Source organism: Lepisosteus oculatus, chromosome 8, assembly GCF_040954835.1.
Source record: "Lepisosteus oculatus isolate fLepOcu1 chromosome 8, fLepOcu1.hap2, whole genome shotgun sequence".
Lineage (NCBI taxonomy): Eukaryota > Metazoa > Chordata > Actinopteri > Semionotiformes > Lepisosteidae > Lepisosteus > Lepisosteus oculatus.
Window position 1 is genome coordinate 47,500,431 of NC_090703.1, and position 24,648 is coordinate 47,525,078.

General features: G+C 50.0%; 1 protein-coding gene across 3 annotated transcripts in view; it reads left to right on the plus strand.

The window, feature by feature from the left end:
* The first annotated feature begins 2,547 nt into the window (after positions 1–2,547).
* Positions 2,548–24,648, plus strand: part of zgc:152774 (MORC family CW-type zinc finger protein 4) — a 28,187-nt gene continuing 6,086 nt past the window's right edge. The window contains exons 1-13 of one of the 3 annotated variants that reach the window (XM_069193635.1): positions 2,548–2,651; positions 2,805–2,877; positions 6,229–6,361; positions 13,987–14,209; positions 14,752–14,894; positions 15,744–15,903; positions 18,098–18,226; positions 20,403–20,522; positions 21,242–21,345; positions 22,443–22,619; positions 23,384–23,512; positions 24,003–24,080; positions 24,376–24,415. In XM_069193635.1, the coding sequence (XP_069049736.1) occupies positions 2,613–2,651; positions 2,805–2,877; positions 6,229–6,361; positions 13,987–14,209; positions 14,752–14,894; positions 15,744–15,903; positions 18,098–18,226; positions 20,403–20,522; positions 21,242–21,345; positions 22,443–22,619; positions 23,384–23,512; positions 24,003–24,080; positions 24,376–24,415 (1,548 nt within the window). In that variant the 5' untranslated portion in view covers positions 2,548–2,612. Of the gene's footprint in view, positions 2,652–2,804; positions 2,878–3,843; positions 4,074–6,228; positions 6,362–11,076; positions 11,254–13,986; positions 14,210–14,751; positions 14,895–15,743; positions 15,904–18,097; positions 18,227–20,402; positions 20,523–21,241; positions 21,346–22,442; positions 22,620–23,383; positions 23,513–24,002; positions 24,081–24,375; positions 24,416–24,648 lie in introns of those variants that run through there. The other 2 variants (XM_069193636.1, XM_069193637.1) reach the window with 2 other exon arrangements.

The following is a 24,648-nucleotide window of genomic DNA, read 5'->3' on the forward strand; positions in this document are numbered from 1 at the left end:
CAGTAGGACAAGCAGCAATCTTCAGTAGCTCTGCTTCTCTTCTTTTTTTACTGGAACAGGCGGAACACCCTTATGCCCTTATCACAGATAGATTTTTATTCACTTTAGGTTTACAAATAGATCGATTTCCCATTGCCTTGTCAGGTGATTCTTACCTGCTCTTAAGGAAATGAGACGGTACATTAACACTATTATCAGAACGCCCCTCCCCCTGCAGGGGCACTCCAGACACTGATAGGCACTGGGCCTCGGGTCCAACAGGTTGGCGGAACTGAACAAGATTAATTACAGGACAATACATCTTCTATTACATGGAGAGTTCTGGAAATGTTAATTAGAACTAAACTAGAGGATCAACGATATGGAAACAGGATGCGAGGGGATTATCAGCAAGGATTTCGAAAAAGGTACGTCTTCATCAGAACAGCTAAACATGTGTCGGCCCTTTACACCCCGACCAGTCAGGACTCTCCTCGCCCCTGCCCATTTTCCTGGTCTCAGGCGCGACAGCTGCTGAATATTTTACATACTGATCGTGAGAAGAACACCAGCACCTCATATCGCCAGATGCTGGAATGCGCTCGGTAGTACTTTAACATTTCAGTCTAGGAGCCTCGTCTGGAAAGCGTGTTGAAATTTTGTATGCAGGCTGGAAGCCACAATTGTAACTAATTGTGACAGTTCTGATCACCTCTCGTTGCACCGGGGCCAAAGAAAGTTGTCTTTTTGATGTTGCCTTAGAACCCCTGGCAATTAGGGGAAGAAACCATCTCACCAGTGAAGGGTTTGAAGTTGTCAAGGCGGAAGCCTGTATATTTCTCACTCTGTATCGGAGTGAGAAATTCTCCTTCCGTTGGAACTGATCGGAGTGTCTGGGGTGTTCTCAGGGTACACTAGCAGAACAGTATATTCATGATCGAGTGTGCTGTGGAAATCGGGGCCACGGTAGATCTGGGGTGCCTTTTTTGAATGTTTTGAAAAGGACTGATTACTTCACACATCTAAACAGTCTGCAGTCACTTTTATCGTGGATCCTGTCTCTTCTCCAGCTTCAACAAGAAAAGGCAAAAGCAAGTTTGAGCTGTTTTTTCTTTGCCTCTGTGTTGTGTTTTGTTTCGCTTTTTACGTGTTTCTATATTTTTTTTGTTTCTTTGTTTTGCTAGTCTTGTCAACATTTTCCACTTTTTAAAATACTTAAAGAAATGAAGGTGTTCCATAAGTAACGCGTACTAGCAACAGTAATGGACACAGTGCACTCGATATGGTGTATTAGGATTTCACTAAAGTGTCTCATAAAATATTAATTCTTATAATTAATTGCTGGCAGTAAGCAGTCTCAGTGATGCATGTCTTTGGAAGGGGGACTAATTAATGGGTAGAAAACTGAGAACAGGTAAGAGAAAATAGCTAAAGTGAGGCCAGGTAATCAGTGGAGTATCACAGGGCTGTCTGTGAGGACCACTGGTCTTCCCAATTTATGATTCCTAATGCATGACTTCAGAATAGTTCGTAAACTGGTGGCATTTGGGTGATGACACCGAAACAGGAGGATGAGCCAACAGTGAATAGAAACCGCAGAAGAAAAAAGCTAAACATTCATAAAATGTAAGACTGGGCAAACAGGTAGCAGGGATTTAATGTGGAGGTGAGGAGCAGCAAAGGCAAACTTTATTCAAAATGGGAAAAGCTGACCTTAAATGTCCTACCTGTGAGAAAGACCTAGGTTTCCCCCTTGTTTTGTAACCCTTCTTACATCTGTGTGTGTTTTTTTTACATACCTTTTTCTCACTTTTTTGTACAATCACTTGAGATGAAAGCACTTTTACAAAAGAAAGTGCTTTAGAAAATAGGCTTATTGGATAACGGGGTGGATTTGATTTCTGACTAGGGATCCTTCTGTGTGGAGTGTGCATGTTCTCCGTGGCTTTGTGAGGATTTTCTTCAGACACTAGGTTTCCAAATTTCTTCCCAAAACATGCTGGTTAGTTGATTGGTTATGGATTACATAATATAGATGTTATGTGTCTCTGCTTTTTCTCTCTGGTCCAGAGTTTCAGCTCTATGATGGGCTTGTGTTCCATTTAGGATCTAATCCCACCTTGCACCCTGTCCAACCTTGCCAGGAAAGAGCAGCTTTCTAATAATGGATGAATGCATTATTGTTCTACTGTAAGGTATAATTAGGTGGTTATGGAGTAAATATCACTGCATTATGAACGAAGAGTTCTCTTCAAGGGATACTATAAGATCTCCTAGAGGGTGTTAGTTTAAACTCTCTTGACACGAGCAGTTCATTTGTGCGTTCGCCGAACAGAAAACGCTCTCATCGAACAGTAACGCCGTTCTGTGGAGCGTTACCCTTACCAACATGGCGGATAACGGCTTCTAGCCGTACAACAGGGCGTTTCCCTGCAGGGTTACTTCCTGTGCAGCGCCATGCTGTACGGCACTTCATAGGTACAGGGCCTGGGGAGGGCCTGAAGGCACGAGATCACGAAATCGCGTGCCTCCGACGCGCTGCATTTACAGCTAGTCGCCGCAGGTCTCGCCGTCTGTGCGTTTGTCTCTCTCGCTCTCTGGTCTTATTTATGTTTTTCTGACAGTTCGTAAAAATGGCGAAGCTGAGCGAGCACGGGATTCGGCTGAGCTGTGTGAGTAGACCGAGCTATCCGCTGAGCTTTAAGCATGACACGGATGAAAACATGATAGCGCAGTCAATTATGAAATGCGTTGCTGATTTCTCGATGAGCATGCCTGTAACTCAACAGAAATATTAATATTTCAATGCCTTTTTCTTAATTTAGATGAGCCCTTCATACCTGCACAGCAATTCAACAAGTCACACCTGGCCTTTCAGTGCAGTTGCGGAACTTATAGGTAAGGCGAAATAAATGTTACAATTTCGATACGGTATTTGAAATATCCGTTAGTGCGATTATTTCCTTTAGCAGGTTTGTTGCAGTTGGGGTTTTTAAATACCGGCAACACCGAGCTGCGCACGAAACCTCGGAATAACACTGCGCCGACAGTTCGGGGTTTTTTTTTAACTCCCCGCTTTGATAACGACGCATTCGTGCGATCCGCGTTATTAGAGAGCTCTGTGAGGTCAGGTCTGCGGGACAGGTGCAGAGCTCGGCGCCCCGGGTTGCACGCCGGGTCGCCGTGTCTCCGTGTTTTCGTTCTGTTTACAACGTGCGGACCTGCTGGAGACGCACCTGTTGCCAAGCCGCCGCCGCGCGCCTGGAGAACCGGGGAGCTCGTGTCTGCAGGGAACCACGAGCTGAGCTCACGCTCGCAGGTCGCTGATAATGCAGAACAGGCATGAGCATGTAGGTGTGATATAGAGTACTTCTGAGGGTGTGGGGTTTTATTTTAAGTTTTAGATTTCGTGTAACACGTCGTCCTTTCTCCTCTGTACCATTTACAAAACCTCGCCTGAAAAGATGAACAAAAATAAGACTTATTGAGAAGGGGGTGGGGTTGTTACCACCTCTGTGATAGACGAGGACAGAGAATGCAGAATGCATTTAAAGAACGGTCTGCTTCAGTTTTACATGACTGTTTCTCCGCAAATGTGAAGATCTGGGAGGTGTCGATGCGACTGGATTGGTGATCTATGCCCCTTGTAACATTTCCTTCATTTTTGCACGAGTAAAAATAGTATTTAAAAACTCGGAACACGTTATCATTAACGTGACGTGTTTTTTTTTTTGGCTCCTGTGCTGCTCAGCGCTTGGTTTCCTGATCAACACCTTTGCCGAGTTCCGCATTCTGCGGGCGAATCAGCGGTCGGCCTGCTCCACTCCGCGCGCCGTCATTGGCGCTCGAGAGCCGGGTGGGGGCGAGCTGTGGCCACGCGAGCGGCCCTCCGCGCGCGCCCCAGCCGACTCGAAGCGCGCGGGGCTGCGGGGCCGAGCCGCGGTCCAGCTGCGCGAGTTTCATTTCTGGAGCTGCGGCTCGGACACGGTGCGTTTTAACACCCGAACAACTGTGCAGTCGGCGTCGGTCCAATCGCACTATACTAGGTCATCATAACAGAGCCGAGAGCTGCGGGGGTTTTCTGTTCCTCCGAGGTACATTCGAGATCTCCGATATTTTATTTTTCTTCCTTTTATTGCGCAGTAGTCTGAAGCTCACCGGATGCATCTAACTTCCCCTTTCGCTGAGAATTTGTTTGCGCCGGCCTCCCTCTCTCTCGCCGCCTTTCTGTCAGCGCTGCGGACGGCCGCTCGCCGCCCCTGTGCGCGAAGGTTTTGCGTGACGGTGACGAGGGTATTGCTCATCGTTCACCGGCCAGCTAAAGGCCACGTGAAAATGAGCAGAGAACAGGGCGGGTTTTTCTTTACAGTGACAACAAGCTTCTCTCACCCCTCAGTTATTCACACGTTGTTAGAAAACAGTCAATACACGCTGTAGATTGATACCCAATCGATTGATACGGTTGATACCCAGCTGATAGGCAGCCGAATGTAGCATTACTGTAACAAAACGTTAGCATCGTTTTGGGGTTTGATTACACGTGTGTATCGGCACGGCATGTATTTTCTTATGCATGCCTTCGCTTCTGTGTGTACATAGTCATTGTCTGCCCGAGATTCCTGTCATTACTCCGGAGCAGAGCGGAATCGCGGGATGGGGAGAGGTTGGGAGACGTTGTGTTTGCGGCACGTGATCGTGTGCGGAAGAATGTGTGTGAGCTCCGCACACCCCTGCACGACAGCCCGGAGCAGCGTGACAACACTGGAACGAAACAAATCAAGACAAAGCAGACCTTCCACTTTGTGTTTGCTTAATGCCTCGGAACAGGAATGTGTGTACCTCCTCTATTGGGGAGCTCAGAGTGAAGCAGTGCAGTGTGGGATAATGCTGAGGGGCTCTTAGGAGAGGCAGTGCAGTGTGGGATGATGCTGAGGAGCTCAGAGTGAAGCAGTGCAGTGTGGGATGATGCTGAGGGGCTCGGAGGAGAGGCGGTGCAGTGTGGGATAGTGCTGAGTAGCTCAGAGTGAAGCAGTGCAGTGTGGGATGATGGTGAGGAGCTCAGAGTGAAGCAGTGCAGTGTGGGATGATGCTGAGGGGCTCTGAGGAGGGGCGGTGCAGTGTGGGATGATGCTGAGGAGCTCAGAGTGAAGCAGTGCAGTGTGGGATGATGCTGAGGGGCTCTGAGGAGAGGCAGTGCAGTGTGGGATAATGCTGAGGAGCTCAGAGTGAAGCAGTGCAGTGTGGGATGATGCTGAGGAGCTCAGAGTGAAGCAGTGCAGTGTGGGATGATGCTGAGGGGCTCTGAGGAGAGGCAGTGCAGTGTGGGATGATGCTGAGGAGCTCAGAGGGAAGCAGTGCAGTGTGGGATGATGCTGAGGGGCTCCGAGGAGAGGCAGTGCAGTGTGGGATGATGCTGAGGAGCTCAGAGTGAAGCAGTGCAGTGTGGGATGATGCTGAGGGGCTCTGAGGAGAGGCAGTGCAGTGTGGGATAATGCTGAGGAGCTCAGAGTGAAGCAGTGCAGTGTGGGATGATGCTGAGGAGCTCAGAGTGAAGCAGTGCAGTGTGGGATGATGCTGAGGGGCTCCGAGGAGAGGCAGTGCAGTGTGGGATGATGCTGAGGAGCTCAGAGTGAAGGAGTGCAGTGTGGGATGATGCTGAGGGGCTCTGAGGAGGGGCGGTGCAGTGGGATAATGCTGAGGGGCTCTGAGGAGAGGCAGTGCAGCGTGGGATGATGCTGAGGGGCTCGGAGGAGAGGCGGTGCAGTGTGGGATGATGCTGAGGGGCTCTGAGGAGGGGCGGTGCAGTGTGGGATGATGCTGAGGAGCTCAGAGTGAAGCAGTGCAGTGTGGGATGATGCTGAGGGGCTCTGAGGAGAGGCAGTGCAGTGTGGGATAATGCTGAGGAGCTCAGAGTGAAGCAGTGCAGTGTGGGATGATGCTGAGGAGCTCAGAGTGAAGCAGTGCAGTGTGGGATGATGCTGAGGGGCTCTGAGGAGAGGCAGTGCAGTGTGGGATGATGCTGAGGGGCTCTGAGGAGAGGCAGTGCAGTGTGGGATAATGCTGAGGAGCTCTTAGGAGAGGCAGTGCAGTGTGGGATGATGCTGAGGGGCTCTGAGGCAGAGAGGAAGGGAGAAGGTTAGAGACCAGAGACAGCGAGGAAGGGTGGCATGTTATTGACCGTGAGATGGGACTGCAGGTGCTGCCGGCTCGCCCTCTCTCTCTCCCAACAGTCTCCCTCTCTCCTGGCAGACAATGCCTGTGACCCGGGCGTCACGGCCAAGCAGATCTGGATCGACGTGGCCAACGTGAAGGACGAGCTGTGCCTCACCTTCACGGACAACGGCAGTGGCATGACGCCCAGCAAGCTGCACAAGATGCTGAGGTGAGCTGATCTATGGCACCCCAACTTCCGCCTGTGGCGCCTCCATGTCCTGCCGCGCTCCAATCGCCCGTGTGCCACTGGGCTCCAGATCCGGGACAGAAGACTTTTCCCACTGTAGGCACAGGGGCTCGCAATCCTGGTCCCGGAGGAACACACAGCTCCTGCTTTCCGTCCCGGCTTAATTGCTTAATTGAAGTCTTAATTGACCTAACAAGTAACTTGATTGGAATATCTGCAAGTTTGTTTTTTCTCTCAAAAGCACATTAATTATGCATGAAATGCAATCGTTAGAAACAGTTTTGTTTGACTGAAAACAGTCAAACATTTTGAACTAAGGTCCCGATGAAGTCGGTTCAAGGTTCAGCTGTGTAACTCAGAGCTGGAACAGCAGGTGTTGTGGCCCGTCCAGGTGCAGAGCAGTGTGCTCTGTCAGGCACAGATGGGTTTGACTGGTAGGTGGAGGTTTTCTGTGTGTGTAATGAGTGTGCATTTCAACCATAAAACCCCACGAGTGTCCACGCACGCAGGAAGAACTGTGCGTGAGCGTGCAGGAACAGGGCTTGGGATAGACCCTGGCCTTCCGATGTTGTGACCTTCAACACTGTGCATCAGCACAGGTCAGATGTCTCCTCCAGTCCCTGTCTCCCCTGATTCCTGACTCTGATCCCCTGGGACACCACTGGCTGGCCATGGTTTTACATGGTTTTAAAATTCCTGCACTTTGTACAGTTGGATATTTCCCCAGGTGTGACTATGAGTCCTGGACACGTGAGTCTCTTGATAGTGTTGTGAAGCAGCAGGGATGTTTAATCATGTGCTTGATGAATCTCCGACCTGGGATGTTAGTGGGATCCCCGCATGGCATTTGGGAATAGGAAACTGGCAGCCGTTCAGGACAGACACAGCGGACTGTGGTGTGTGATCTATAATCTCATCTCGATCATCGTGCAGAGTCCACAGACTGTTTGTATTGCCCATGAAAACAACACCATGTAGCCTCAAGCTGCCAGGCCGGTCTAGTCTGTTTAGTCTCCCTCGTAACACATCAAGGGGTGTTTGTGTGACTCTGTGAAGCAAGGAGTTTTTTATACTGTGTGGTTATGAGTATTTTAAGTTATGTGGAGATCCATCAAAGATGAACTCTGATGCCCACATCGCCCTTGGGCTTTCAAACTAAAAGGTTGTTGACGGTAACTAAAAACAGGGTGATAAGGCCCCTCACAGGGCCTTTAGAAAAACAACACTACAGTGTATCTGAAAGCTCACATGCACAGTCAGCTTTCTCTCTCTACTGCTTTCTAGGAAACTCTTTGGTATTCCCTTTAAGGTGGAGATAGGATGATAGGATAGGATGAGTATTCTGAATTAATTACACATTCGTGTTTGCGATTTAATTTGATTTGTACGATTTTGCCCACTAGTTTAATTAAATGCACGAGGGGCTTGTTGTGATTTTGCCTTCGTTCTTGTACAGCCCCGGTCAGGTAGTGCTCCGTGTTTGTGCACACAGTGACGCACTCCCACAGCCTTACACACGCTGAGCACATGTCAAGTCCTGACCCTTCTCTGCGAACGCCAGGCTTTCTTTATGATGATTAAGAGCCGTACCAGCAGCAGGGCTTGTCTCGGTCCGCCTTCAAGCAACATAAAAGCTGGAAACCTTTTTATAGCCCGAGAGATGCACTCGGCGTGCGCGAGAAGCTGTGTTTTGAGCTCTGCACTTTTTTTTGTGCACGTCTCTCTCTCTCTCGACAACACTCGCCTCTGACGCAGGAACAGCCACACGCTCTCCAGCTGTACGAGCTGAGGAACATGCATGGGGGGGGGGTCTCTTTCACACACGCACACACTTCCTCTCAGCGCTCTGTGGCCCAGCCAACCCGTCAACACTGAGAAGAGGAAACAGCCCTCTGACCAGCACCACTTCGACAGAAAATGCAACCCAACTGTCCCGGCTGTGTCTTACACAGCTGCATGGCGCTTTGGTTTATATTTTTAAGTTGTTTTATTAATTTGTCAAGGACAAAAATGGCTTTCTATTAGCAAACTGCTTATCTATCCTTCTGTCTATCTAACCAGTCACCCCTGTTAGATTTCTAAATTTTCATGTACTACTTCTTCTTTTAAGACTAAGCACAGTGAACTATGGGAATTATTTTAACGAGATCTTGCTTTTTCACAACACTGAGCATCTAAATAGACTCCTAATTTGGCGTTTACCATCTATAACGTCAAGGTCTGCAGCCTTGGTTAGCTGTTTTCCCCTGCAAGGCCTTGACGGAGCTTGACCAGTGAGACCGGCCTTGCAGGGAACAGCTTTCAAGATTGAGCTGTATTTTGAGGGCAAGCAGCCGCTAAGGCGGCCGGAGTTGGGGTGTGGGGGGGGCGGGGGGGTGGATTCTATCAGATGAGGTATAAAAAAAAGTTCCACTGAACTTGAACTTTATTGCCATATGTAACCGGTACACGTACTGGTACCATGGAATTCTGACTTACAGAAAGTCTCTCGATTGTTAAAAGAAGTGTAAAAACACAAAGTGCAGACAGTGCATCAAGACAATATACAAACAAAGAGTAGAATACAAACAAAGAGTAGAATACAAACAAACAGTAGAAATTTTAGTAGTAGAAACAGTAGAAAGCAGTAGAAACAGTAGAATGTGAAGGTTTTTCTTTCTTCTCGGAGTCTTAAGTTTGGGAACTGTGGAATGCGATGCGTTCCGTTGAATCCACGTTTGTCCTCTGCCTCGGGCTCAGTCCTCCCTGCCCAGCATAACAGCCCCTTGGTCCAGATCTAGACGCCCCGGCCTTGTGAAAACAGCGCCGCGGCCACAGACCAGTTTGCCCTGCCAGTGTGCTGCAGGGCCTGCCTCCCTTTTCACATTTGCCACCTGTTGGGCGGCAGAGCTTGGCAAAAACATCGTCCCCGGCTGAGCCAAGACCCCGCTGAGACAGGAATGCTGTCCGGCAAGCTCATAAAACCTGTGTTTCTGCAGAAACTGGAGGTAAATGCTACCCTGGGTTTCTTTTCAGTCGCCCCCCCCTTGGCTGGGTTTCTCCCCTTCTTCCAATGCCGTTGGAGCGCCGCGTGTTTGAAATGCTTGTGGGCTGAAGTCAGGTGCTACCTGTGGCTTCGCAGAAACAGCCACAGGAATGGGCTGAGGGCTGGGTGTGTTGTGTGCTGCGTGACAGCAGGGAGGCCCAAGGGGCTCCACGGGGGAGAGGGACAGAGATCGCAAGACAGCGAGCAAACAGGAGACGGAGAGAGAGAGAGCCGGTGACTGAGGGCACAGCAGGTCTGTGAGCAGAGTTTCGTCACCGTGAGAGCCGGGCTGGATTCCAGCACGGGGGAACCAGATTCCTCCAGTCGGGTGCACCTGGCTGTGAGAGTCTGGAGCACAGCACCCAGGCTTCTGTCCAGAGACAGCTGGACGAGCCCCTTGGATTGGTTAGCTACTAGCAGCCAAAAGGACCAGGTGGGCCGACTCGCCTGCTCTCGTTTGTGACCCGTCTTGTGTTCTTCCACTGTTACCCTGCCAGCCAGAGCCCATGTGGTCTGCAGCACACCTCTCCCTTAGCGGCCCAAGACTCGCAGAACCCGGCTGCACCGCTACACTCCAGTAAGATCCGTCAGCTGGACAGGAAGACCGCTGTAGGGTTAGGCTCTTTTACTTTCATTCTCTAGAAGATTAGACCTCCGTTAACACCCTCCCATATAATAATAATAATAATAATAATAATAATAATAATAATTGCTTACACTTATATAGCGCTTTTCTGGACACTCCACTCAAAGCGCTTTACAGGTAATGGGGACTCTCCTCCACCACCACCAGTGTGCAGCTCCACCTGGATGATGCGACGGCAGCCATAGTGCGCCAGAACGCTCACCACACACCAGCTGTCAGTGGGGAGGAGAGCAGAGTAATGTAGCCAATTCATAGAGGGGGATTATTAGGAGGCCATGATTGGTAAGGGCCAATGGGAAATTTGGCCAGGATGCCGGGGTTACACCCCTACTCTTTTCGAGAAACACCCTGGGATTTTTAATGACCACAGAGAGTCAGGACCTCGGTTTTACGTCTCATCCGAAGGACGGCGCCTGTTTACAGTATAGTGTCCCTGTCACTACACTGGGGCATTAGGACCCACATGGTGGTGAGCGCCCCCTGCTGGCCCCACTAACACCTCTTCCAGCAGCAACCTGAGCTTTCCCAGGAGTCTCCCATCCAGGTACTGGCCAGGCTCACACCTGCTGAGCTTCAGTGGGCTGCCAGTGGTGAGTTGCAGGGTGATATGGCTGCTGGCCATATAAGATACATAAGGGAGGTTACAGACGGGGAGGCTGTTTGTGTGCTTTGATTTCTAGTAGGAAATTGACCCCAGGATCCCCTCCAGCTGCTTCCTCGACAGAGCCAGGGTCTGGGCTCCCACACCACGACTGGTCAGCTCGTTAAAGACTCCCAGCACTCTTCTCGCAACAGAGGTCTCGTGTCAGATGAGTCTCTTCGGGGTCAGAGGCCGTATGATTAGACCACTTGCAGACCCTCTTAAGCATTGATCAACACTTCTAGGGGCATATACTTGGATATGTGGTTAGACATGCAGATAGAGAGACGGATGGGCAGTTTTTCTGGGTTTTTTTTTTGTACATCCTCTCTGCGAAGCCGCCTGACCGATGAGACTGTAAGGTCTTCAGAAAATAAAGGAATGTTTGATAGAGGAAGGGTGAGTCAGAGCTGAGCTGCAGCCAGGATGCTATTAATAGTACTCGACTGCAGAGAGAAACAGCAAAGTGCAGAGACAGACACCCAGCAATGACCGGTAGAGTTGGAGTTCCTGTGTGCCCCAGACGGAGAACAGACGTGGGTCTACAGTCTGCACCGCTGGTGGTATGGATACCAGCTCTTTGCATTGGTCCTGTGTGACTCACACAGCCAGTCCTGTGACGGCCGTGTTTGTTCCTGCTCTGTTTAATGCTCAGCGCGGTGCAGAGCATTTGCACAGCCTCTTCACAGGCGGGGGGTTTCTGGGCTGTGCGCCCCACGTCGGAGATGGATGAGCAGGGGGTGCTGTCCTGCAGGCTTGGAGACTACTGCTAATAAGGAGTTTGGGTTCTCCCTAAGGGTGCTGCTTCTTCTTAGAGTGTGGTTCTCTGGCTGTGTGTCACTCTCTCACAGACGTGGTAAACAGATGACATTCGTCACCAAAAAAAAAAAACAACAACAGTAAAAAAAGCCCTGTGATCTGATGTGTAGATATTTCAGCATGTGACAGTTTCTCATATCCTGGGGTGCCACGCTTATCTGATCCAGGCCGAGGAAGTTCAAGGTGTGTGACAGAGGATCAGTTGTTGCTATTTTTGTGTACGCGAGGTGTGAGTTTGTGGTGGGGTGTGAGTGTATCAGTGCCTGGGAGAGCACGCACAAGAGAGTGTGTATGTGCCTGTGTGTGTAACTGTTTCCCTTACAGTTCTGTGTTCTGTCGTCCACATTCCACAGTGATTGTTCAGTAAATCAGATTCTGTCATGTGTAGCAACGACACTAAATGAGGTGTTTAACACTTCAGGTGGAAGAGCTGGTGTTAGAGTATGTTTGTATCCATCAGATCTGCGTTTTTTGGAAATAAATTAAACTAATTGCACCATGAATCTCAGTATTTAGTTTGTTTTGAAGGTGACTATCAATGGTTTTTCAACTATTGAGGTCTCCTAAGAATCTGGAGACAAGGGTAATGTCAAGTTTTGCAGTACTGAGGAGCTTCAAAGCTAGAAAGAAACTGAGACGTTTGCTGAGGTGTAGGGGGTTAGAGACACAGTGATCGAAGAACTTGTCTGGTTTACCTCAGTTAAGTTCTTGGTAAATTATGAAGAGTCATCAACAGTCCGGGAAAACAGGATAAAAAAGAATGGGAGCGAAAGAAGAGAGAAAAATAGGAAAGATGGCATAAGAGGACGCGAAGGACAATGCCAAGAGGGAGTACCTTGTTCCAGTCAGCCTTTAAGGCCAGATTCAAGTTAAGTATCTGAACCTTTTTAAGAGAGCTGGCTGCTCTGAGTTTTTAGGAAACTCTGATTTCCTGTATAGAGAATCCCGAGGTCAAAAACAGTCTTTTCTGGTTAGTGGATTTTTTTAGAATAGGCATAGGGTCCCCTTCACTTTATTGCATTTGGATTTATTTATATAGGTTTATCTCTCTTGTATTAGGTGTTATACGAGATTTGAATACTTGGTAACAGTCCGGGGTTTTTCTGGTTGGTCAGGTGTAGGTGTTCCTCGTGGGCCCACTCTTGTGCAGAGGTGTTTGTCATGAGCCCATTCATGTATGCAGGTGTTCCTCACGGGCCCATTCTCACGTGTTGCTGTTCCTCATGGTCCGATTTTCGTGTGGAGGTGTTCCTCATGGGCCCATTCTTGTGTGGAGGTGTTCCTCATGGGCCTATTTTCACATGCAGGTGTTCCTTATGTGCCAATTCCTGTGTGCAGGTGTTCCCCATGGCCTATTCCCATATGGAGGTGTTCCTCAAGGGCCCATTCTTGTGTGCAAAAACGTGCATGTCTCGGAAGAGGCTTGGTAATGCTCTATGTTGTGTGTTAAGGCAATTCAGCTTCTCTTCTATTGATTCCTGTGATTTTAGTAAAGTGTTATGTTTTCTCTGATGTTCTGAAAATTGCTCTAGGTGTCTTCATTGCTGGGGGTTGCAAGTGAAGTCATTGCAAATGTTGCATAGTTTTTTTTAGATTTTGTCCTGTGATGGGACATTAGTGATGTAACAGGAATGTAAGAGATTAGTTTAGATTAGAAGGTGTCATCACACTTTTCACACTGTAAAGCCAGACAATGAATCTCTCTTTACTGAGAGGTTTTAATTCCATTCATTAACACAGCACAGAGAATCTGCTAAGTAAGCAGGGAACATGGTTCAGTGCTGTTGGTTGGATAAGAATCTTGTCATTGTCTGAACCAATATAATGGCGGATTATATTATAGTGTGTCCCAAAGATATACTTATATACACATATATAAATACATTTTGATAAATGTATACAGTGACATTTTGGCATTGCAGTTGTGTTTCGCAGGTTTTGAGTTGCACTCCAGACTAGAAGTCCTTCTGTGTAAAGTTTGTGTTATTTCTCATAGAAATGCGGGCTGCATTAATAATAAGTGTCTCTGAATTGTCCCTGTGTGCGCATGTACAGCATTATGATAGTGAATGAGTATATACTACATACTGTAATTCTGTACAGATACTTTTTCATTTACTTTATCAGCTGGGCACTTGTTTTTGGTCTCAAATATATCTATTATTCTGATCATGCTTGGGTATTTTCATGTTAAAACTAAAACGTTTTTTGTTGAACTGACTCATTGCTGGTGGCACACCTTGATCTGTGTCCATTTCAGCTCTGGGAGGTTAGGATTTTCAGGTGCAATTCCTTCAGCTGTATCCATGCATCTCGGTTGTCTGTGCTTTCTTCATGTTTCTCTGCAAGGGGCCTTGAGATGATGTCATGCACGGTGTTCTATACTATAAAGACTGTTGTCTTTGTCAGAGGTTGTGTCATGGGTGGGCTCCTGCATTGTTTTACTTCTGCATCTTGCTCTCTCTCCACCTCTGCAGTTTCGGCTTCACGGACAAGAGCTCCAGCAAGAGCCACCAGCCCATTGGGGTTTATGGCAACGGGTTCAAGTCGGGCTCCATGCGGCTGGGCAAGGACGCGCTGATCTTCACGAAGAACGGGGGATGTCTGAGCGTGGGTTTGCTTTCCCAGACCTACCTGGAGAAGATCCGGGCGCAGGCCGTCATCGTGCCCATCGTCCCCTTTAACCAGCAGAACAATATCCTGCCCCAAGGATGAGAGGCCTGGCCGCCTGAAGATGAGGGCGAGAGCGAGGGATCTGGCTGTACGAGACAGCGGAGACAGGGAAGACCACGAGGTGCCAGGGGCTGCTGAGAGGTGTAGGCAGGGAAGGCTGGTAGTTCAAGTAGCTGCCTGGGACTAGGGAGATCCTGATGCTTGGGGGACCCAGCAAGAGTTAGAAAGACCTAGAAGTGGTTACAGATGAATACAGGTTAGCGGTCATATTCAACACTCAGTACGTTAGAAAATGGCTTTTCCCAGTACAGGAGAGTCAGTATGAAATGTCTACTGCTCAGCCTGGGTCCCTTTTGCTACATGTGCGAACTGGAGTGGACAGGAGAGGGGAGAGTATCTGTCCCTTGTGCACTCCAGTTGGTCTCTCTCTCAGCTCACTCATGCACATTGTAAGGCGTTTCTGGGTCAGAACCCCGAATCCAGTCTCTGGGCAAAGGATGCTGGTGCACAGAGCAGACTCCCCCGCCGCAGTGTCCCAGTGTTCTCCTTGACCCGGTTTCTCACAGAACCTGATTGTGACGGAGGACTCGGCCGCCAGTCTGAACGCCATCCTCACCCACTCCCTGTTCAGCACCCAGGAGGAGCTGCTGGAGCAGTTTGACACCATTCCCAGCAAGAAGGGCACCAAGATCATCATCTGGAACATCCGCAGGTGGGCATGCCATGCTAGCGGTCAGCCTGGCACCTCCCCATATGTGGTCACACTCGCAAGCTCGTATAATAGATAATAAAAATAGCCCAGTTGGAATTGCAGTGTACCGCACATGTCTCTTGAGGGACAGCTTTGCCAAACACTGCCAGAAGACAGGGTTGCTGCATAGAACCGTTTGAGTGCACTGAAGAAGAAAATGTATAAAGAGTGAAAATATTATAGTAACATTATATCTCTCAACCATTTGAAAAGCAGAGCTGGTTTTGCTAAAATGCCCCATGTAGTCTTGAAATGTATGCCTTGAAAAGTGTAGAAAAGAATCCAGCCTGCATATCCAGTGTTCTTGAGCCATTAAGTTGCAAAGGATTATATTGCGTGCAGGGCAGTTTGCACCAGTATTTATGCAATTCAGGTTCAGGTCTTTCCTGTTTTGGGCTGCGGATTTTTTCTGGCTACTTCCTGCTTTGCGATCTGGATGCGCTGTTCCTCGGTGACGTAAATAATCTGCGGGTCAGCAGGTTCAAGGGCAGGGGCTGTGCACTTAGGCAGCACAGAGGTTTCTGTTACTCTCTGTGTTCTGCACTTTGACCCCTGCCTGGGTCCAACAAGGCTGTCAGTGGCCTTCCAAATGATTTCCTGAAAGCCCTCCAACAGAAACTTACTGGGCGGCTGCCAGTTAAAGGAAGGCGGTGCCGCAAGGTATCTGGCTTGATCTGCTGACAGCACACAGCTCCGGGCCAGCAGTGTTGGCCCTCCAGTGCAGCCTGTGCAGTCTGTTATTACTCACACTCAGACCGCACATCAGCTGCTCAGAGCCCATCTCCCATCTTCCCGAAATCTCTCTTCCAGGAACAAGGATGGGAAGCCAGAGCTCGACTTCGAGACGGATAAGTACGATATCCGGATGCCCGATATCCGTCCGGAGGAGATGAGGACAGGAGGGAAGAAGAGATTTCCAGGACCAGAGAGGACTGATCAATCCGTGCCCGAAATGGACTACTCCCTGAGGGTCAGTGAGGAGGTTGGGGTGGGTGAGTTGGGGGATGGGGGGGGGGCAAATTGCAGAAATGGGGGCAGATGAGAAATGGAGGAAGGTGGCAGAAGGGAGGAAGGGAGGTACAAAGCTGGCGAAGCAACGAGGGCTGCTCACATTGTGAAGAACATCCAGCACAAACTGGGTTCCTCCTATACCTACCAGTCCCAGCTACCAGAAGGACAGCTGCTACAGCATTCCCACCCTTCAGGCTTCTCACCATTTAACACTGGCTGCTCTCCCGATAGTGAGGAGGTGTTTTGCTCTGTGGTGCAGACAGCGTGCGACTGGACACTCGCTCTCTCTCTCTCTCGACGTGTTAGCGTGAGTGAGTGCAAAGGCATCGTTTAGAGTTGCTCGTTCTCACTCACCAGAATGGCCCCTGCCAATACCTGGGACTCCAGTCACTTCCCCGGCCTGTAGTGACCATCAGGATAGGATAGGTGGCAGATATTAAGAGGCCACTTATCTCTTTATGAATCAAGTCCTTGTTAGAAGCATAACAGTGCTGTGGAGATAGGTGAGTGAGTCCTTCAGAGTCCTGATCATGCATACACGGTCTGTAATGTCCACATACAAACATGTGGCAACAATTGTATGGGAACTACCTGCTGCCTATCATGCGATTTTAATTAGTATCCCAAACTGCTCTTTGGGGATAGTGGCAGATACAAAACAAATATTTAGTGACTTTTGTGTTTAAACAACTTGCCCCTATGTTTTAAAAACCAGAGTGATGTGTATTAGGAGTCTGCTGGGAAATTTGTCCCTCATCAATAGTAATACATGCCGTACACACACAGATGGAAACACAGGAAATCCCATCGAGGTTCTCTGACAGGCATGATGCCTTTCTTGGGGAAGGAAGTAAAGGACTGCTTGCAGGAATCTAGAAACACTGTTATCTTCTTAGATCCTGAGGGACGTCTTCGTGCATCTTACAGAAAGTCGTTGTGATATGGGAGGTTTTCACTTTTTCCAGCCAACAACTGATATGTTCTTGGAAGACGGCCACTGCCTTCAACATCCCTGATCTTTCCCAGTCCCTGTTTTTGTCTGTGATCTTTCTCCGTGCTCTGAAGCGTTCGTGGTTTGTTGAGTGGCTACAGTGCTGTGCCCTTGAGACAGACAGTTACTCCCTAAATAACGTTTGATGTTTCTTCATCGGCCTGTTTGCAGATGCACAAGTCTGTGTTGCAGGGTGGGGGTTGCAGGGAACTGCAAGCCTTCGTCAATGAGGAAAGCATTCCTTTAAGTCTGTCTAAGATTCAGAAAAACAGGGCCTGACAAACTACAGAAGGAATAGAAGAAATGTTTTCTAACACATCAAGATTAGAATGTTGTATTTGGCTTAGGTGGCCTATACCATATATAGCAAGACAATCACTAAATGCTGCTCATTAATTATTTAATTAGCTGTTAATTAGACGCAACAATTACAGCAAATTATTTGACTGTTCCCAATACATAAGCTTAACGCCTGCACTGGGCACTGTGAACAAAATAGCAATGGTTTTTGGCCTTAAGATCACAACACTGGTAGCTGCCCACGTCTATCCCTCTGACACGGATTGAAGGCCCACGAGGCATTGCAGATAAGGAAATGCTTGGATACAGGGCGCAGTGGGTATACAATTACGGTACATATGGCTAAAACTGACGCAGGCATTGCTGGTGCATCTAGTGAGTGCATGTGAAGAGTCTGCTGCAGTGGTGGTTCATTGTTCCTTATGGTTTACCTTGTAGTGAGCAGAAGATGGGGGAGATGGGGGTGTGCACATTGAAAACTGGCTCAGAATGAATTATGTGTCCAAGAGGAAGGCTGTGAAGGCAGATGAAGTAGTTTACTCAGTGTGCAGGACAACACTGAGCTGAGAACTGCTCTGCTGCATTCTGGGACAACAAGTGTGAACATGTATTTGGAAGGCGATGAGCCAGGCCAGTGACGAATACGATATTGCAAGGCTTTGCTTTCCATTAATTTTTATTAAGTAAACAATGACAGCAAGCCAATATTATGATCAACAAACAGAAGAACTCGTTCTGGTCTGCTGTAGACAGCTCAGTTCTCTCTCGAAATTCCTTCAAGCCCAGTGTGGATGCAGCCTATGTGTCTCCTTGTGGCTTTCCCCGTGACGTGCACATTAGCGCCCCCTCTCTGTCTCTGCAGGCCTACTGCAGTATCCTCTACCTGAAGCCACGGACCCAGATCATCCTGCGTTCGAGGAAGGTTCAGACCAAGCTGATCGCCAAGAGCCTGGCCAACATCGAGAACGATGTCTACAAGCCCAGCTTTATCGTATCCACAAGTCAAGAACAAGCGTTCTTTGGAGGGGTGGGGGGATTGGGGTGTTACTGCATTCGGAGATAAAGCTTGTGGAGCTGCTGTGCTTTAACTCGTGTGTTTTTTGGTAGATCCTGGAAGTGTTGCAAAATATTTTTCAGCCCTGGGCACATCTCGTCTGGGACCAGGGTACCACCAGCAGCACTATGCGATTGGCAGAGAGCAGCTGGGGTTGGGTTTTGATGGGGTTTAGATCTCTGCTTTCTGGCCTGTGGTGGCCCCTGCGAGGCAGGGAATCAGCAGGGCCATGCTGATCTTCACAAAGACCTGTTCACACAGACGGTCATTGTACCCATTGTCCCCTATAACCAGCAGAACAATATCCTGCTCCAAGACAGAGAGACCTCACCCAGAGACCAAAGTGGCCTAAAGCTGAGACTGAGAGTGAGAGTGAGTGGCTCAAACAGGAACAACTCTTTCTTGTTCATCTTTGACTCAGGCATTATGGGATGGAGGCTGGTAGTTTGAGTAGCTGACTATGACCAGGATTTCTCCAGGACAGCTGCGCAGCCAGCATAGGGCTGGGGTCTGCCCGGGTGCTCTCTCTGCTTTCTGGCGATTGGCTGAGCTTCGGCAGGCTTGTGGTGATGTCACTGAGAGACGTGCCTCTCCTCCAGTCAGTTCTAGCTCTCCTGCCAGCTGCTGTGGTGCTTGCAAAGGACATATAAAAGCCATATTAGGAAGGAGGATCTGCAGTTTCCCTGTCCATTTTTTTTCCAAGTCTTCGTTGAAGGAATGCTGTCGCATGGGTGAGTTTTGTCAATCGGAATAGAAAGCTGCGTGTCTCAGCAGGCCTGCTCAGCTGTTTGCATCTTTTCCCTGTCAGGAACAGGGCTTCCAGGTAATCCCAAAACTGAATTCCTTACCGGTAGCGCCTTGCGAAGAACGGGAAAGCTGAAGGCTCTTGGCAGACACGTCCTGCTCTCTCGGAAACGGGAGAGGAGAGGTGACTTATCCCAGAAGGCCTCCAGAGACAGATCAAGAGGGCCTTATCCGAGCACAGGGAAGGCCAGTCCAGGCAAAAAGCTGGAACCGCCAGTGTTTCTGTTTCCTCCACAAACAGCTGCCCCTGTCTCACTCTGCCTGGCCTCCTCCTTCCCTCTTTCCCATTCCAGCTGTCTCCCTTCTTCCTGGTCTCCCCTTCTCCGGCTGCGTTGCTTTAATGCTCTTATTTGCATCTTCTGCTTTTCCAGTGCTAGGCTGAGTGTTGTAAAAGCAGGGCGATTTGCATGCCAGCGGGGGGCAGGGCTGGAAGTGAGAATGGGACTGTGTGCTGTAGCTCTTGGCACAGCTGTTGGGAATCAAACCTGAGTCAAATTATGTCGCGGGGAGCAGGAGAGTGTGTGCTCCGACTGGGACTAGGGGAGAGAACTGGGATAACCGGCATGGAGAGAGGCTGACAGCGACTGGGCCGCGAGTTCTGATAAGCTGGTCGTGACAGACGGAAGCCCAAGAGAACCGGGGCAGAGAGAGGTTGAACTCTCTCTCGGCGCCCTGGCCAAATTTCCCATTGGCCCTTACCAGTCATGGCCTCCTAATAATCCCCGTCTATGAATTGGCTTCATTACCCTGCTCTCCTCCCCACTGAGAGCTGGTGTGTGGGGAGCGTTCTGGCGCACTATGGCTGCCGTCACATCATCCAGGTGGGGCTGGACACTGGTGGTGGTGGAGGGGATCCCCATTACCTGTAAAGCGCTTTGAGTGGAGTGTCCAGAAAATGCGCTATATAAGTGTAAGTAATATTATTATTATTATTAACCTGCTTTGTGTTTTTTTTTCCTTTTTCTTTAGCTTTTTTTGCTTTTTTCTCTTCTCCTGCCGTTCCCCTTTTCTGAGCTTCTTTGCTTTCCTCTTTTTCTTGATTTCCCCGTTTGCTGAGTTTCGGAAAGTGCATTGGAGATAAGGGGAATGGAACATGGCGGACGTGAACAGAGTAATACCGCACTCACCCCTGCTTTAAGAATAGTGGGGTCAGAAATATTGGGGTACTAGAGCATGCACAGTACCCATGTCTGAGAGCGCGACCCAGCCTCTTGCCACAGTTTCAATGGCGTATCTGTCTTGAGTGAGCCCTGCCTGTCAGTGTCCAGTACTCTACCTGGGACCCGTTTGCCTTAACAAGTGCCTCCAGAACAAGAGAGTGAAGATCACCTTCGGGTTCAACTACAAGAACAAGGACCACTACGGCATCATGATGTACCACAAGAACCGGCTCATCAAGTCCTACGAGAAAGTGGGGTGTCAGATTAAGGTACCCCGTTCTTTCCCCTCCGTGCAATGCAGGGGTCCAAAATCCTGGGCATGGGGACCCCCACTAATATGCACTCGATTAAAAAAAAAACGGCAGAGGTTCTTACCGGCCTGTTTGTTGGTTCAGCTAAGGATTCATGTCAGTAAGGAGCTCAGTGGGTTCGTGAATTCCTGGGTACAGGTTTGGGGAACCCCTGGTGTAAAGAATTCATCCATCAATCCATCCATCCATTTTTTAACCTCTTCTTCCATTACAGTGTTGGGCGGTGGGGGGGGGGAGCCAGAATCGATACTGGCAAGCCAAGTGCACAAGGCAGGGTACACCCTGGATGGGACACCAGTCCATTACACACTAGGACCAATATTACCAGAAGCCAGTTAACCTACCAGCATGTCCTTGGACTGGGGGAAGGAACCCACATGAGCACAAGGAGAACATACAAACTCCACACCTATGGCCCAGGGCCCTAGTTCTTTCTGCAAGGCACCACTGTGCCACTATGCCACCTTAAGAGTTCATCTTTAGTCTTACTGTTTCAAGTTAGGATTGCTGAAGAAATCTGACAATGATCCTTCAGTTCAGATTAAATCAGTTTTATTTTCTCCAGAGAAATAAGTGCCTCTGGAGTCCGCTTCCCCCTTTCACCCATCAGTAGGGGGGCGCTGTGCTCTTTTCCGTTCTGATCCTGGCTCTGCCTGTCCCCTGTCTGTCCCCTGCAGTCCACCAGCCGAGGGTCAGGGGTCGGGGTCATCGGGGTCATTGAGTGCAACTTCCTGAAGCCAGCGCACAACAAGCAGGACTTTGAGTACACCAAGGAGTACAGGTAGCGTGGGGGCAGCCCAGCATGGCTGTCAGTGTGTGTGTGATGCAGTTCGTTCCAAGTAAGCAACTGCACTTGACAGTGCCAGCCACTGGTCTTGGTCTTACTCTTTGCAATACAGCAGTTCTGTGAAGCACAGGGATTTCCAAGCGTGCACGATATAAGATATTGGACTTTTCTAAACGTAGTAGAACTCCTTGGATTATTCAGTCACGTAGTAATGATAACATGATCTTCACAAGGAGTGGACAATTTTTTTTCTGAGGAATCCTCTCCTTTTCAATTTATGCCAAAGCGTAGATTTTTTTAACGGTTACCTCTTTTAAAGCTTGTCAATTTAAAGCTGTCGTGCAGTTGACAAAGTAAAATGTGATGAGTGTGGGTCAGTCTGACTCTGGCCTCCCCAGTGAGCGCTCTCTGCTTCCCCCTGCAGCCTGACTCTGGCCTCCCCAGTGAGCGCTCTCTGCTTCCTCCTGCAGGCTGACTCTGCCCCCCCCCCCCCAGTGAGCGCTCTCTGCTTCCCCCTGCAGGCTGACTCTGGCCCCCCCAGTGAGCGCTCTCTGCTTCCCCCTGCAGGCTGACTCTGGCCCCTCCCCCCAGTGAGCGCTCTCTGCTTCCCCCTGCAGGCTGACTCTGGCCCCTCCCCCCAGTGAGCGCTCTCTGCTTCCCCCTGCAGGCTGACTCTGGCCTCCCCAGTGAGCGCTCTCTGCTTCCCCCTGCAGGCTGACTCTGCCCCCCCCCCCAGTGAGCGCTCTCTGCTTCCCCCTGCAGGCTGACTCTGGCCTCCCCCAGTGAGCGCTCTCTGCTTCCCCCTGCAGGCTGACTCTGGCCTCCCCCCCCCCAGTGAGCGCTCTCTGCTTCCCCCTGCAGGCTGACTCTGGCCCCCCCAGTGATCGCTCTCTGCTTCCCCCTGCAGGCTGACTCTGGCCTCCCCAGTGAGCGCTCTCTGCTTCCTCCTGCAGGCTGACTCTGGCCCCCCCAGTGAGCGCTCTCTGCTTCCCCCTGCAGGCTGACTCTGGCCCCCCCAGTGAGCGCTCTCTGCTTCCCCCTGCAGGCTGACTCTGGCCCCCCCAGTGAGCGCTCTCTGCTTCCCCCTGCAGGCTGACTCTGGCTGCTCTGGGCCTGAAGCTGAATGACTACTGGAGAGAGAAGAAAGAGAAGAAAGCCAAGCAGAAGGCGTTGGCCCGAGCGCAGCGAGAGAAGGAGCAGCAGGAGAGAGAGGAAGAGGAGGAGGAGGAGGAGGAGGAGGAGGTGGAAGGAGAGCAGGATGAAAGCGAGTGAGTGGCTGAGAGAGGGAGACAGTCAGAGGAGAGTACCATCAGAGCTCCAGGCGCCGGCTCCGTCAGACTGGCCTTGAAGTTCTGATTGCCTTTGTACCGTTCTGTTGATAATGCCAGCCTTCACAGAACCTTGGAGACGAAGTGGAAAACATGTCAACATGTCGGGAGAATAGGGCCTGCTCTGCTCGCCATGCATCCAGGACCAACAAAAGGACAGACACTATGCAGCATATATTTAATATCGTGTGACCTCATTAGGCCTCGATGGAGGCTCGCAAAATGGAAGGTTAGTTAGAACGTGGTTAAAAGACATGATATGGCACGTCCTAGGGGTTTTTCTCTGCGTGTGGGACGGTGCTGTTGGAGCGGAACAACATTGTGCAGTGTGGCTCTCTCGCGCCCTGTGCAGAGCATTGTGGACAGGTTGGGCGGAGGGGTTGTATTCAGAGTGTTGTGGTTGTGGTGACCAGCAGCCTTGAGAGGCTCTCAAACAGCCAGCTACAGTAAACGGTGGGGGTGGGGGGGAGGGGGCAGGCATGCTGTGCAGAAACCTCAGCAGCAGGAAGCCGTGCAGGTTGGTGGGGGGGGGGCATGTGGGACTTCCGAGCTGGACGGGAGGTTCAGGGTGGTTGTGGGTTGTGCGTCTGCCTGTGGGAGAGTATGTACTGGTCTTGCCGTGCGTGCGTGCGTTATTGTGACTCGAGGCAGGTGCCTGATGCGAACACATCCGTGTCTAACCACACGCGTGTGCCTGCACACAGGTGTTACCCGGAAGAGCCCTGGGTGCAATGTGAAGAGTGTCTGAAGTGGAGGAAGCTACCCTCCTGGGTGCAGCCGGAGACGTTACCCGAGAAGTGGCACTGTGCCCTGCACCCTGACCCCAGGTCACGGTGAGTGTGCTGGCCGGGAACACGCAGGTGTGACGGTGGGTGAGGTGTCTGGACTGGCTGCCCGCTGCTGGAAGAGGGTGCCAGACCCAGTGCCCCAGTCTGGGGTGTGGTACAGGTTTGCTGCTGGGAGACGCAGGATATTACAGAAGTGCATGGGATTGTATAGGCTTGAACTGTTAACTGTCACCAGCACTGCTGTTGACCCCCTTTAAGGCTTAACCTGAGACTTGATTTAAGTTAGGAGAAGCTGATTAAGGGGGGAAAAAAAGAGAAAAGGAATAGATGGATAGAGAAGATGATATTAATTCGCTATGACTGTGTCACACACAGTAGCTTGTCTAAAGAGACTTCTAATTATGCTGTGTGGACATGAAATCAAGATGTGCAGCTGGGGATAGCTGTGCTGCCCTCATTAGGGCTCATCAGTGCGATGCAGCTGTATCCTGACCGGCGAATGAGAGGAGATAAACAGATGTGTGTTGCCGTGCAGGAGCTGCTCTGTCCCAGAGGACCCCGAAGAGAGTGAGGATGAGCTGATGCCCAGCTACGAGAAAACCTACAAAAAACAGTACAGTTTCTCTCTCTCTCTCTGTCTGTCTGTCTGTCTGTCTGCCTGGCCATCTCTTAAAGCACTTCTCCCAAGCCTTACCCAGTGTATGTGTGAGCTCGCCTGTGCACCTGCTGGTTCCTGTGAGCTGCGGTTTCACATTGTGGTGATTGTGCACTGTGGGAAGTGTGAATTCAGTTGCAGTGGGGTTATTTCTGCAGCCACGACTGGCGGAGGAGGGCAGGGACGGTATGTGTCAACTGGGGGGAGGGAACATGTGCAGGCCTGTGGGTGATCCCCGTGTGTCTATTTACAGAGACCCCGCCTGGGATCGCAAGCGCAGCAGATCACTGGAGGTGGGTAGATACTCGAAAGTCATCCACACACAGACTCTCTGCATTGATTGGATCTCTCCTACCAGTTTGAAACACAGAAATGACCCTGGAACACTTGCACAGATTTTGGACGTGCTCGCTGTTAACAGAGTTCTGGGCTAAAATAAAACAAGAACTTGACCATGTGCCAAACTGCAGAATAAGCTGGGTGTTCCTATCCTGGGACTGACCACTGAAACTGAAACTATTGTCCA